This window comes from Podarcis bocagei (assembly GCF_964188305.1).
Source record: "Podarcis bocagei genome assembly, chromosome: 2".
NCBI classification, from domain to species: domain Eukaryota; kingdom Metazoa; phylum Chordata; class Lepidosauria; order Squamata; family Lacertidae; genus Podarcis; species Podarcis bocagei.
In genome coordinates, this window is record NC_138126.1 from 97,432,734 (window position 1) to 97,447,653 (window position 14,920).

At 42.6% G+C, this 14,920-nt stretch overlaps 1 protein-coding gene across 17 annotated transcripts in view; it reads left to right on the forward strand.

Moving 5' to 3' along the window:
• EXOC7 (exocyst complex component 7) overlaps positions 1–14,920 on the forward strand; it is a 32,003-nt gene that overhangs the window by 13,869 nt on the left and 3,214 nt on the right. For 6 of the 17 annotated variants that reach the window (XM_081185362.1, XM_081185371.1, XM_081185375.1 and 3 more), the window contains 10 exons: positions 340–408; positions 2,016–2,161; positions 2,251–2,403; positions 3,260–3,358; positions 3,873–3,935; positions 4,713–4,779; positions 7,515–7,553; positions 10,360–10,425; positions 11,260–11,377; positions 13,912–14,007. In XM_081185362.1, the coding sequence (XP_081041488.1) occupies positions 340–408; positions 2,016–2,161; positions 2,251–2,403; positions 3,260–3,358; positions 3,873–3,935; positions 4,713–4,779; positions 7,515–7,553; positions 10,360–10,425; positions 11,260–11,377; positions 13,912–14,007 (916 nt within the window). The remainder of the gene's footprint in view (positions 1–339; positions 409–2,015; positions 2,162–2,250; positions 2,404–3,259; positions 3,359–3,872; positions 3,936–4,712; positions 4,780–7,514; positions 7,554–10,359; positions 10,426–11,259; positions 11,378–13,911; positions 14,008–14,920) is intronic. The other 11 variants (XM_081185373.1, XM_081185374.1, XM_081185364.1 and 8 more) reach the window with 3 other exon arrangements.

Sequence of the window (14,920 nt, forward strand, 5' to 3'; positions counted from 1 at the left end):
GGAAAGGTAGCAGCCCTTTCAACCTTGATCAAATTGGAATCGTTACTTCAAAGTATAATGCCTTGCTGTCTCTAAATGAATTTTAGGGACTACATTTAGAAACAAAGGCAGAATAACGGTGGTGCTTGCTTTTAACTATGAACCATGCATTATGCCATATTCTTGATCATGTTTGAAACTGCTACTACTGCTATGGTATTGGAAAAGGGGGCCGTAGACCAGGTTGCCAGGAAAACACTTGTAAATGTCTGAGACAAGCAAATAAAACCTGAAGAGACAAGCACTGTGATGGCCTGGATAAACCACTCCTTCTGTTAATGCCCGCTGACATCTCGCTAGGTCATGAGCATGATTTACGAGTTAAACACCTTTCCGACACCCTGAGTGACAAGCATGGGCCAGCTGCTGGTAAGTACCATATTAAAATTTAAGCTGGCTAATTTAATACTTTTATTTTTAGTGTTTCTTGAGGTATTCTCTTAGGACAGTTCCAGGTGAATTTCCTCTCCCACCCCAAATCGGAGTATCTGACTTTTTCAAGCCGCACCGGATTGTGCTGATCTCTGCCAGTCTGAAAGACAACATGGGCACAAGAAGGGTTGACATGGATGGATCCATCCAAAAGAGTGGCCGCAGCACAAAGCTCCTATACTAGCTGGCACCTCTTTCCTTTAGCATTCTTCTGCACAACCCCCTAATACAGTTTAATCTTATAGTGCTAAGCCACTCATATGAGAGATGACTGTCTGGGCTGTTCTTTCCCATTTATTCAAGATTTCAGTTCAGTAGAACTCGTCCCTGGTATTTTTATGCATAATTATCTCTGCTGTGCAAGTTCTCCAAACATCCATCTTCAACTGAATGGTGGGTGGGTGGGTGGGTGGGTGGGTGGGTGTATCTCCTCAGTGGACATAAAACTGAGCAGATTATATGATGTCAGAGTGCCAGTAGCAAGATATAAGAAGAAATGGAATAAGATAACATTGGCTAATGTCTTCAAAACCCCTATTTTAATAGTATTTGCGAGCATTTCTTTTTAAACCTGAGTTGCAACTTTCCTCAGAAATGTAGAATACCTTCACATGCTCTGGTGATAGGTGTGTATAATGGCAAAATAGATGTGTCAGCTTCTCCCCACATCATAGCAGACATCATGGCACAAGGGTTTTGTAATATATTGGATACCTATTCCATTATTCAAGACAGAAGAATTGGCTTCCGGGGGTAGATCTTGTAGAAATAATGGGGGAAAGAAGCCAATAGGAAAAGCCAGTAGCATCGTGGGGAGAGGCACTGTTCCAAGAAGAGAGACGTGGAATATGTTCCTGGCCCACCGAGGGCCTTACTCTGCTATTTTTGGCATCAAGAACTTATTGACATTATTTATTCATTTAAAAGCATTTTTGTCTCACTCTCAGCTGAAAGACAGATTATTCTAGCATGTTGGAGGTATACTGATGTCTTGTGGCATTAGGGTTTTTAAAAGGCATTACCCTAGTTTTATCAGCTAAAGTATTTTTTTTTTATGTTCCTGTACTTTGTTGGGCATAAATGTTTTAGGAATGGAATGTGCTACTAAATCAAGGCAAGGCAAGCCCTTCCTTTTGTATCAATGATGCTGTCGCAAATAGGATAGATCCTTTGTAGGATGGAATTCTTTAGGAGAAATTCTGTTTCACAAAGGCACATGTCAATCAACACTAGAGACTGTTGTACAAATTTAAGGTGCTTTTAAGGTGTGAGTGAATGTGTTGAATCATTCACATTTGGGCTCCCCTTAAATGCTTGCGCTTAGCTGCTTAAAACATTGTATCCTGTCAAGAAGAACATGAAATATTCACCTCCCACCCCAGATGCACCCTGTGGGCTGGCATGTAACAAAATTTGGGTTATTTGTATAGTTTGAAGTCAGTGGTGCTAGACACAAACTGCTCCACTATAAATGAAAATATATGCTAATATTATCAGGTTGCCACAGGAAACTGACATCTTCTACGCTTGTGCAATCCCTACAGGGAGAGATGACATGTTGGACATGGAGATTGATGCTTACATCCACTGTGTTAGCGCCTTCATCAAACTGGCCCAAAGCGAGTATCAGCTACTGACAGAAATCATCCCAGAACACCATCAGAAGAAGACATTTGACTCCCTCATCCAGGTCTCCTTGAAACTTAACGTGGTTCCTTCCTTTCGCTCTTGTGGAAAAAGCCCATTTCTCCAATTCACCCAGGATTTGTTTTGCTGTAGGAGTCTTTAGACAACCTGATGATAGAGGGGGACAACATTGTCTCTGCAGCCCGAAAGGCCATCATACGTCATGATTACTCAGCTGTGCTGACTATCTTCCCCATCCTAAGGCACTTGAAGCAGACGAAGCCAGAATTTGATCAGGTTTTGCAGGTAACTGCCTATCAGTAAAACTCACTACAGTATTGCAAAGCAAGGTCATGTACAATCGGGATGCAGGATCCAGTTATTCATAGCAGGATCAGGACTCCAGACAGGATTTTGTAACAGTTGAGAACTGTGGTAGGGTGAAGGCCAATTCACAACACAGATGTCTCTTCTCCTTTGGGAATTGCACTAGCTGCCTGTATGCAGCCCAGGACCCAAATATTTAAAGGAACACACCTCCCAATTTATGGTAGCCCATGCTGTGTGATCAGAGGGCAGAGGCCCTGCTTGTGGTTCCACCTATGAATGAGGTACATTCAGTAACGGCACAAAACAGGGCCCTATCTGCTGTAGCTCCTCCTGACTGTGAAACTCAACTGTCCCCCTCATTGGTGACGTTCTGATCCCAGCTTAAGGAGTTTTTTTCATGCATGCATTTGAGAGATAGAAGCGTGGGCCACATAGACAGATATTAGACTTGTTCCCTCTTTCAAGAGCCGGAAGAGCCATAACTCTGCAGTAGAGCATCTCCTTTGCAGGTTCAATCCCTAGCCTCTCCAGGTATGGTAGGGAAAGACTCCTGCCTGAAACCCTGGAGAGTGGATGCCAATCAGTGCAGACTATCCTGAACTAGATTGGCCAACTGACTTGGTAGAAAGCAGATTCTTATGTTCCGATGAACACACACAAGGCCTGGCAGTGTGTTCTGCAGGGAAGCTTGAGTTTTACCTGCTGCTAACAAAGCTTGTGATTGTTTTCTTAGCACCAACAAAATTGTGAGTGATACACTCTGTGTTCAGTAGATGATAGTAGCTGCCCCCCCCCCCCGCAGTTGTCTCATGTGCTGTGCTGGATATTTCAGGGCACTGCAGCCAGCACTAAGAACAAACTGCCCAGCCTCATAACCTCAATGGAAACCACAGGAGCCAAGGCTCTGGAAGATTTCGCAGACAACATCAAGGTAATGGCTGCCTTTCTGCTGTTTATCTATTTAGTAATCCACAGTAGTGCAGGAGATCCATGCAAATGTTCCATTAATTATGTTTAGGTGTACTGTAAAATCTTGGAAGTTATAATGGGGGGGGGGGAGCGACTTCCCTTCCTGGAATTTAAAATGTGCATTTATAACTAACTTGATTTTGATGTAGTCTCTTTAACAGGCAGCATTGACAATCAAATGAGGGGAGTCCACATAAAGTTTTGTAAATGTTCACAGATCTTTTAGCAGAGAGAGGGAGAGAGAAGTGGTTATGGAGGGATCAAATATAATGACAATGGCGTCTGCTTAAAATCTATTTTTGTCCACGCATCTTTTTTACAGTGACCAGTAGATGGTGCCCTTGACCCGTAGGGCTGTAGAAGTAGTTAGGTGGTTCAGGAAATATAACTGCATAATAACAAGAATGGGGTAGTTCTATGGAGTGCACATTTTTATCCATCTTATCAAATATTCATTGGGTTTTTTTCCTCCCTAGAACAATCCAGACAAGGAGTACAACATGCCAAAAGATGGGACAGTTCATGAACTCACCAGCAATGTATGTGAAGCAATTCAGAATGTTCCTTGGTAAAACCAGCTCCGTGACTTCATCCTTGTTTTCTGTTTTTCTTTGTTGGATAAGGGTAATATTCTTGTTGAACCAGGAGAAATGGCATATTTGAACCCTGGGCTTCCATAACTGACAGTGTCTGGGGTTAAAGGAAATTGATTGATACTAGGCTGAGCTCATCTGTGTGATGCCCATAGCTGCATGGCACCCTTCAGACCTTCCCCTGACATCTGCGAAGCCTCAGAGCCCCTGCCCACTGACTCCTTTTTCATGATCTTCCTGAGATAATGTGTGCTCAAACCTTGGAGCACTTTTCAGGCACAGAAAGGGTGTGCATTACAGTCTGGCAGGCAATTTGGAGCCTCGCAATCGGGTGACCTGGTATAAATAGTAGGTGCCTTACACTCTGCCCTTGCCAGCTCATCAGAGGAGTGCCTTCTGCTTGCTGTGCTTCAGACTCCAGATTCCAGCTTCAAAAATAAAATGTCCTTGAGATCTCTGGGCTGGCTGATGCATCCTATGAGTGGCCAGTGTCAGCCACAACTCTCACCTATTACCACCAGGTCTCATCTTCAAGCAATGACCTCCCTTTCCCTTTGCTTGCAACCTCCATGATCTTTGAAATTAATTACCATAGATTATGCATTCTTCCAGGATAATTATAGGTTTTCATAAGAATGCCTCCCTGTTTCTTTTTCTTCACAAAGTGGAGAATAACAAATTGATTTTTTAAAAAAAACACACACGTATTCCTTCTTTTTACAGGCCATTCTCTTTCTGCAGCAGTTGCTGGATTTTCAAGAAACTGCAGGTGCCATGCTAGCATCCCAAGGTACTCACACACAGCTCCCTGGATGCAAGAAACAACTTCCTTGCACTAATAATTTCCTTTGCTTGCCTTGCAGTAAAACCTCCTTAACAAGGGTACAGTTTACGCCTCACCTCATCGCCCGTCTAGCTTTATCTGGCACAGCAAAAAAACAAAAACAACCCGCAGCCATCTAAGAAGTTATAAGGGATTCTAAGAGAGATGCCTCTGGTTTTTCACATTAGTTTGTTAGTCTTCTGCTAGTCCTATAATCCTTGAAGCCTGCAGACAAGGGTGAATTTTGAGATAGCTTTTCATCTCCTAAGATAGGTAGCTTTCAGTGAGAATCATGTTGGAGTATTGTTATTGCCACATGAACAAGTTGTTAACTGGTTTTGTGGCTAAGTCATAATAATATGGAATAGTCATAGGTTTCTGGGTCAGTCTCTGTTGGTGGAAGACAGTGTAAACTTTTGAAATTCAGAGAGTTGTTGCTTTTGGCAGAATTAGAAGCTAAGACCCTGGTTTTTAATATGTGTACTTAATATGTCATATCTGAAACCCAGGGTATATAAAACTGTAGTTGACAATAATTTAGCAAGATATGTTTTTGCCTCAGCATTATGCAATGTTTATGTTCCTAGGCATATATAGGTTATGCAGTGGTGTATCACTATAAGCCAATTAAATCTCCTCTGTGGTTGTTTTTGTTTGAAAAAGAGGTGAGGCCATTTTAAAGATTATAACGTTTAAAGGGGACACAAGTTTGTCCAGTGAGGTCCATGCTAAGGAGGTTTAACTAAGCAAACTGCACCTTGCATGTGCTGTCCATCATCTGTCCTTTAACAGGTGCCTGTATAATACTCAAAACAGGATCCATTTCTGTGGCTGACTCACCAAAATCCCTTCCGCGTGCTCCTTTGCCTGCTTAAATTGGTAATGGGCAAAGACAGTTGTGGAGCCAACTCTTTCATAGGCCAAAGGAGTGGCAGTTTATTACCAGTAGAGATAGCTGCAATTCCTTTTTGTGTCTTTTTGATCAGGAAAACATAACAGTGACTGAGATTATAGCAGCTGCCCAAGCACTAAACAGCTTTGAACATGTAAAGGGGTTTTTTAAAGTCCTAATGGTTAGCAGAATGTGTCTTTGCTAACCTGGCCAATTATTAGGTTTGGGGCTTAATTGCAAGATTTCTTTTGCAGGGTCTGATTGCTTATATTGTCATTGTCATAAAGCAAAATGTAGTAGATAAAGAGCTGGGGATTTTGTTGCTAATTCGAGACCCAGTCAAAGGCTAACCTTGACTGCACAAATCTATGTAAAAGAGCCACAGTGACCTTCATTTTTCAAGGAAGTTTAAAAGTTTCATGAGTGGGTGCCTGTGATCTCAAGTAGTTGCTTCTTTGGGCCAGGTGCCACCTCCTCAGGATTCAGAATGCATATTTATATTGTGTTTTGAGTCCTGTCAGGTAAGGGAAAGGGGCAGATAAATGATTTGCAGGGAAACCATTATGCGCACACCCCCAGCAAAAAAAACACCCTTATGGATCTAATTACAGTTATTCAGCTTCTCTCATCAAAGAAAATGAGTTAGGGGACAAGAGCTGTACTATAATGGCAGGTTCAGGCATAATTATAAACAGTGGCTTATTATTACTTGCATGAGCCTTTGGTTCATGCACTTACGGCTTTCCTCCTCTGGCGCAGACACAACTAGAAGACTGGGAGCTTTCTGTGCCAATTTCAATTAATCACAGTCTAGTATTGTATTCAAACCCTAAGCTGTAGATTATCTTAACAATGGTTAGTTAAAACAAACCAGCTTCATAAATTATGATCTGAAGTTGGTTTGTTTCAGCTAATCAAAGCTAAAGCTAATCACTGTTTGTCTGCAATTAGTTTGAAATGGAAGTAAACTTCTAAACTCTTCTTCCTAGCTATGCCAGGCATGAGGAGGAGCACACAACCCAGAGGCTTGCTGCAGCTCATTCCTGTAACAATAAGACATGCTTTTTTATTGCACCCAAATAAGGTGATGGATAACAACCCCTTCCGCAAATGATTAGCATTTTCCCCACAGACTTGAGTGCAATTTTCAATTAACCTTTTATTAGTATGCAAGTTGTGACATTCTTCACCTGTAAAGACATGTAGTGAATCTAGGTTGCAAGCCTATGCGTGCTTGTTTGAGAGCAAGCCCTTCTGAAACAGTGAGACTGAAATGAGACCAGGGAGATGTAGGTTCAAATCCCCACTGAGCCATGATAACCTTGGAATTGTGTAGGGAAAGAAAGCAGAAGCCACTATCTGTGCCCACTAAAACTCAATAGAGGCCTTCCTTCCTTCCTTTTTGAGCCTACAGCTGCTGTTGACACATTATTGTGATTGCAGTTTTTGAAAAATCTATGCCCACCAAGGCTGGAAACCCCGGTTTTCAATGGAAGCTGAGATTTTTTGGGAAGCCCTTCTGCATGGTGCGCTGAATATAAGCAGCCTTGGCCATAAGTGGTCTCCTTAGAAGGAATGGCATATAAGCCGCCTACTAGAAACAGAGGTTTCCTCAGTTTCCTGTCACATCCATGCTCTAAAAAGGAGTGGCTCCTGCCTGCTGAACCCATGTAATGCTCTGTGTTGGTATCTTCTGCTTGGTTCTTGAAAGTATGGTTGTCTCTAACGTGTCTTTTTGCACTTTGCATTTCTTCCTTTCTCTTTTTTTCTTCCTATCCTTTTTATCTCTACTCTGCCTTAAATTTTATAGTTCTTGGGGACACATACAATATTCCTTTAGATCCCAGAGGTAAGCAGCAGGTGGTACTTGTACTACCCACATGCATACATAATACTACCTCTCTTTTTTGCACCTGGTTACATATTTCTGCTTGTCTTTAATTGTACCCGATAAAAAACATGTCTTGTTTCATTTATCAGAAAATGTCAGAATGCAGAGGTGGTTCTCCACCCCACCCCCAAAAAGCTTATAACTTGTATGTGGATGCAGCAGCTCATTTTCAAGGAGGCTCAATGTCTGTAAAGCGGTAAATAGCTCTCTGTGGTTCTTGATGGTGGTAACAGACCACTCACTTTTGATCTAAGGAGTGTGTCTATAACTCTTAATAGGCAAGCTATGAAAACACACATACACACTGATGCCCCAACAGCTAGTAGGGATGCGGGTGGTGCTGTGGTCTAAACCATTGAGCCTCTTGGGCTAGCCAATCGGGAGGTCAGCGGTTCGAATTCCTGCGATGGAGTGAGCTGCTGTTGCTCTGTCCCAGCTCCTGTCAACCAAGCAGTTCGAAAGCATGCCAGTGCAAGTAGATAAATAGGTACCACTGTGGCAGGAAGGTAAAAAAAACATTTCTGTGTGCTCTGGTTTATGTCATGGTGTTCTGTTGTGCCAGAAGCGGTTTAGTCGTGCTGGCCACATGACCTGAAAAGCTGTCTGTGGACAAACACTGGCTCCCTCAGCCTGAAAGCGAGATGAGCGCTGCAACCCCATAGTTGCCTTTGACTGGACTTAACCATCCAGGGGTCCTTTACCTTTACCTTTTTCCTGCCCCAACAGCTGTTTTTTCTTAAGACAATCAACTCCAGGAGACTGGGATTTGAAGCTGGAAAGCCCACTTTACTCCAAACTGAATGACACCCCCCCATTGTTTTGCTTCTCATTATGTACCTTCCCTTGCAAACACACAGCTGGGGCAACATGAGATGGGGAAAGGGAGCATCTAGGCAGGGGAAAGTAGCAATGGGAGAATGGTGACCTGGGAAAGGGTTAATTGCCCTTCCTGTATTTCTCTCTTCAATAACCTCCTTCAAGCTATTTTTGAACTGGCAATTAAGACTTTGTTACAGTGGTACCTCGGGTTAAGTACTTAATTCGTTCCGGAGTCTGTTCTTAACCTGAAACTATTCTTAACCTGAAGCACCACTTTAGCTAATGGGGACTCCTGCTGCCGCCGGAGCACGATTTCTGTTCTCATCCTGAAGCAAAGTTCTTAAACCGAGGTACTATTTCTGGGTTAGCGGAGTCTGTAACCTGAAGCGTATGTAACCCAAGGTACCACTGTATATATATTTGCATACAACACACAGGCTCAGTTTCCACATAGCAGTAACCCAAATCATGGCTTAGTGTGAACATGCAGCTTCCCAGAGAGGAGAGGAGGTTGTAGCCACTACATTCCTCTCCTGGTCCTGCTGCTGCCATACTTTCTGGGGGAATCAACATGAAGTGTTGGTAAAATCCAGGCATGCTCAAGGTAAGCCTCTTGGAGGAAAGGTGCCTGTTTCCCTCCCCCAGGAGCAGGTAACACACAGTGTACCTGCCCTTGTGCAGCAATAAGCAAACAGGGCCTGTGAAGGGGCACTTCACCTGTTGCCAACTTCTCCCTTGAGAAATAGCAGCATAAGGTGTTAGCCAATATCAGGTGAGCCACTTCAGCTGGAAGAACATGTTCTACATAGAATGAGCCCTTGTAGGCCACACCACTAGCACCTGCCTATAACTACAAAGCCTGGGAGTTGCTTGCAGGCCAAAGACTTGCACGAGTGCAGTGAAACAGGCTCAGCCCTAGACCCACCATTGGCAAAATTCTTGTCCCCTTCTTCTGTTGGCCTTGGAACATCACCAAGAAATCATATGTGGTTTCAGTATCAATTGGCTCTGCCAGTATGAAAAGTTCACATACACTTCAAATAAAGTTGAGCCAGCTGACAGCTTCTCATCAAACTAAACACAGTTTCAGAAACAAGTACAGCACTGCTTAAAAGTAAGTTGGTCATATTCACAACAATCCCACAGAATATACACTGCTAAGGTTCCAATGAAAATCATGTTTGGGTTCATACAAGCAAAACCTTTTGATAACCTGCCTTGTTTATATAACAGAAAGCTTGGCTATTTCCTTCTAACCTATAAAGTGTCACCCAAATCTTGCTGAAGTCAAACAATTGCTTGCATTAATATGAAATGTTAGCACAGTTTTTGTGGTTTACCAAAACAATGTTTTGTTTTTATCCTAAAGGGAATATCTGAGACAAACAGATTTTCGGGGGTGGGGGGTGGGAATGTTTATAACCAGTATCTTTTCTCTGTAACGGCCTTCACTATATCTGAACTTAATAAGATTATGGTAAAGTAATTCATAAGGTAGTATAAGCCTAAGGTGACAAAGGTTCGGACTGAATGTAGCTCTAGTCTCCATTGCATAAAATGAGCAGGGGTAAATTTAGACCAGCCTTCCCAGCCTTGTGCCTTCAGATGTTTTGTTTTGTTTTTAAATTTTTTATTAGTTTTACAATTTTTTATACACAATACAAACAAATAAAAAGACAAACAATGTGCCTTCAGATGTTTTGGACTAGCATCCCCAGTCAGCATGGCTAGGGGTTTTGGGATTTGTAGTCCAAAACCATCTGGAGGGTACTAGGTTAGAGTGAAACTGATCTAGTCCAGAGTTGAAGCAAAGCTGCTGTTTCCATCTCATAGTACACCCAAGATTAGTTTTAGCTGAATTTATAGAAGTAGAACGTTGCTTGAGTAGGAGACAAAGTATATATAAAGAAATATACTAATTGATTTAATGTTTGCTGCCTTTCAGAGACCAGCTCTTCAGCCAGTAGCTACAGTTCTGAATTCAGTAGACGGCTGCTCAGCACCTACATCTGTAAGTAACTCTTCACCACTTTGCTACCTTCTTCCTTCTCACAGCCTCCAAACTATGGCTATCATTGGCCCATTTGAATTTAAAACGTGGTGCTGAGTCCTGGCAATCCCTACATTCAGCTGAGGCTGAGACTGATGCCAACCAGTTGTGCAGGAAGGATTCACCCCTCCCCCTTTACCTGCAGCCATGATGGGCTGCAATTGCTGCTCCTGACAAAACAGTAAGCAGTCTATGAAATGTAGATTAGTTCCCTGTTTCAAGGAAAATGAAATATAAAAGATGGCATTTTAAAAATGTGTTATGTTTTTTGTTAATTAAGGCTGCATTCAAACTGTTGCACCTTTCTGTAGATATCTTACAGGTTTATGTAGGTTCCAGTATATGCCGTTGGTGTATTAAGAGTGCACCTTTATAACACATTGCCAAGCAAGTGGGTACATTGTGATAAATAGCAAGGGCACTGCTGCAATCTTGCACAACAAATACGATTTAAAAACAAAAAAATCTTGGACTTTTTTCCGTAAGAAAAATTATGAGAATGATGGCAGTGGATAGTTCAGAATAATAAACATCCTATAAACTGTGTGCAAATTTTGTATATATATTTTTAAAAAAGGATTAGGATGACTGCTAAATATATACTTCATCTGCAAGTGGCCCCAGTGTTGGTTATCTCACGCTGGATGCCAGGATCTTCAAAGAAGCATCTTCACTGAGACTTTATGTTATATAGATTGGTTAGAATTTAGCCAGCCAGCTAAGTGGCATAGGTAATCTACTTAAGATCTTTACAGTGGTCTTCTTGTCTCCTACTCATGCATCTTTTCTGTTAAGGCAAAGTGCTGGGCAACTTGCAACTAAACCTTCTCAGTAAATCCAAGGTTTATGAGGAATCTTTAAGTGCCATCTTCCTGCTTAACAACTACAATTACATCCTGAAGTCCCTTGAAAAGTAAGTACTTGGATATTGTTTATGTACGTGCTGGAAGACTGGAATTTCTGCCACTATAATTGAATTTGTGCTTATGAGGTTTTTTCGTTAACTCTCTGGCAGAGCACATTTTGTACTCCAGTTTTTCTGCTTCACTCATGCTTTGCTCCCCTTCAGAAAGGGCCCTTTGATGTCTGTCATTCCTACTGTAAGCAATGTCTTGCACAAAGGAATGGAAAATAAAAGCAGCCAAAAGGGCTGTGATTGCATGAGGCTCTTTTATCTTGTCAGCTGAAAGGCTCTTGTTCTGGAGAGCGCTTCCCAATAAGTCCAAGAAATAATTTACTGCTGGTTGCTTTGCATGACTCAAGAGCAGCTACTCAGACAAATAACAATTAATGTAAGCCCTTTGCAGTTTTACATTCCTGCAGATGATCTTGTCCACTACTCAGTACTCAAGCATTTATATATCTAAATATTTCTACCTGACTATGCATACAATAATACAATTAAGTTGGTAGTTATCCAGATTATGGTGTACCAACAGGTGTCACAAAGCACACTGCCATCAGGGAGGACCATAGTATGTTTGGTCAGACAAAGCCTGTTGGCACATAGAAAGTGAGGAATTCCAGTCATTATAGGGGGAAAGAGAAAATTGCAGCTGGTCTGTCCTTGTAATTATGGTGGTGAAATCTTTATAACCACTAGCCTAGCAATCAGCTTTGTCAGAGTATGACAGCGGATGGCACTGTGGTCTAAATCACTGAGCCTCTTGGGCTTGCCAATCGGGAGATTGGCAGTTCAAGTCCGTGCGATGGGGTTAGCTCCCATTGTTCTGTCCCAACTCCTACCAACCTAGCAGTTAGAAAGCATACCAGTGCAAGTAGATGAATAGTTACCACTGCAGCGGGAAGGTAAACGGCATCTCCATGCTCTCTGGCTTCCATCATGGTGCTCTGTTGCACCAGAAGCGATTTAGTCATACTGGCTGCATGACCTGGAAAGCTTTCTGCAGACAAATGCCATCTCACTCGGCCTGAAAAGCGAGATGAGCGCCGCACCCCATAGTCACCTTTGGCTGGACTTAACCATCCAGGGGTCCTTTACCTTTTTACCTTTGTCAGAGTGCCTAATGTTCCTAAGCTTCAGAGCCTTATATTTCAATTTTGAAATGTGAAAACAACACCTATTAGTTCTACATCCCCAACAGCTGCTCTTCATCCCTAGTGCCTCTCTTACCATGTGCTCCAATAGCCCTTGTTGCTATTACTTCACTTTCATCTTAAAATTGCAACTGATGGAGGCTACTCCCACCACCCAGACAAGTGCTCCTTTTCCATCTCCCAGCACCACCACCTCTTAGATTGCTTTGATCCCCAGGGTTTGGAGGACGAAGGGTTAAGGTATGTCTGTTGAGAGTCTAGTGCACAAGCATGCGTATTCTGGCTTGTTAACTTCTGGTTCTGCTCATTTCCCCCAAGACCTGACTAAAAGCTGTAACTTCACAGGCCTGGCCTCCTGTGAAAGGAAGGGCAGTATAGAGATGTGATATATAAATAAATAACATTTTACATGCACCCAGAGCTTGCAGGCAAACCTATCCATAAAACACAGCGCAGAGAAAGGACCTTAGCAATTTAACATCAGTCTATGGCTATGCTACCCCATCCTGTATCCCATCTTTGCTGCTAGTGCTCTGCAGAAGAATGGGGGGGGGGAGGGAAGTGTTTTGGGGTTTGATCCTGAGCAACAGCTGCCTATTATTGAAATGCTGGGTGGAAATGAATGATACAATGCTGGGTTTAATTGGTTTTCAAGATAAGACTTCTCTAATGTGCTTGCCATTGGTGGCTATATTTTTTATTCTGCTCAGAGCCTTTGCTTTTCTCCCTAACCTGGAGGAGGGGGATAATTATAATTACAATAGTATTATTTGTACCCTGCCTATCTGACTGGGTTGCCCCAGCCACTCTGGGTGGCTTCCAACATATATGAAAACGTAACAAAACATCACACATTTAAAAAGTTTCCCTGTATAAGGAATTCCTTAGACCTTATACTGTCTTCAGAAAAGCTCAGGAAGCAGTGCATTATCTTGGTGCTTTCCAAGCCTTCCCAAAGTCAGGGCATGATCTGAGAGACTCCATGCCCAGATCTAGGCTTGGAAGAAGGAGGAGGGGAGTCTTTCTGTCCTTGTTCTGAGGCTTGAAATACAGTGAGACGGATTGTTGCTTTCCAGTCATTTATTAGTCACAGAATGTCAGCTATAATCTCAAAGCTTGCGCAGGAAGGAGTGAGTACTTACCCCCATAGTTGCGCTGAGCCTCTGGTGTGTCTGGAGCATCTCCTGAAGCTCAATGTGATGCCACAGTCAAAACTCCTTCCCCCATGGGGCAGTGATGAACCCACATTTTGGCTAGCTATCAAGGCTAGCCAACATATGTGGGGCCCTGTTTCAACTTAAAACTACAGGTGGACTAAGCAGCTGTTTTGAAAAACTTGAAACTCTATCCTCAGAAAAGTACTGATCTTGTCCTTGTTCTTCCTCCTAGGTCTGAGCTAATCCAGTTGGTGGCTGTGACGCAGAAGAATGCGAAAAAATCTTATAGAGAACACATTGAGCAGCAAATCACTGCATACCAGCGCAGGTCAGAAGAATGTGGCTGCTCCTTTCCCATTAGAGTCAGGAGGACCTCAATACTATAAATAGCCTATAATCATTGTCTATGTGAAGAGGCCTTTCAGTAGAACATTATGAAGTTGGAGAAGGCAATGTCCTTCTTGGAAATGTTATTCAAGTAAAAATAATTGGCATAGATCGCAGTTCTGACTCAGCAACAAATTTCATTCCCACAGCTTGCATGCAGTAGGGTACATTGCTCTTTCCAGTATTTGCCAAAGGTTAGTTTTGCCGATGAGATAGGAAACCAACATGTGAATGGATGGCACTTAGATATGCTTAATTGAAAAGGTGCTGGGTATCTATACATATGCAGATTGATAAGCAGCTCAGAGGCTGCCTTTCCATATAAAATAGGTATTCAGGAGGTGAGGAGTTGAGCTGAACTGAAAGCTTCATTTTTATAAGGAACAACTTAGGTGTGCTGACATGCTAGTCCTGAGATCCAGACATCAGCTAGTACCACAAGCCTTCCTGTCCCAAGTTGTAGTAGACTTCAAGGAACTGATTTGGCAAAAGCCAGCCTTGATCCTAATACCCCGTCTCTGGCCTTTTAAAAATTATTTTTATATACAGCTTCACACTTCAGCAGAATGTTCCCAAGCTGTGCCTACCTACTCTGTATCTGATATCATTATATGATGTGTGGGGCACATAAAGACATGAATCCCTGTTGCAAGAGGGTTTTCCAGGTGCTGCTGATCATTGGTGCCTGCCAACTTCCTGTACCTTTGCCCGAAGGGTTTGATTTCCCTGGAGGTTTTTAAGCAGAAGTTGGATGGCCATTGGTCATGGATGCTTTAGCTGAGATTCCTACATGGCAGGGGGTTGGACTAAATGACCCTTGGGTCCCTCCCAACTCTTAAGATTCTATGATTTCA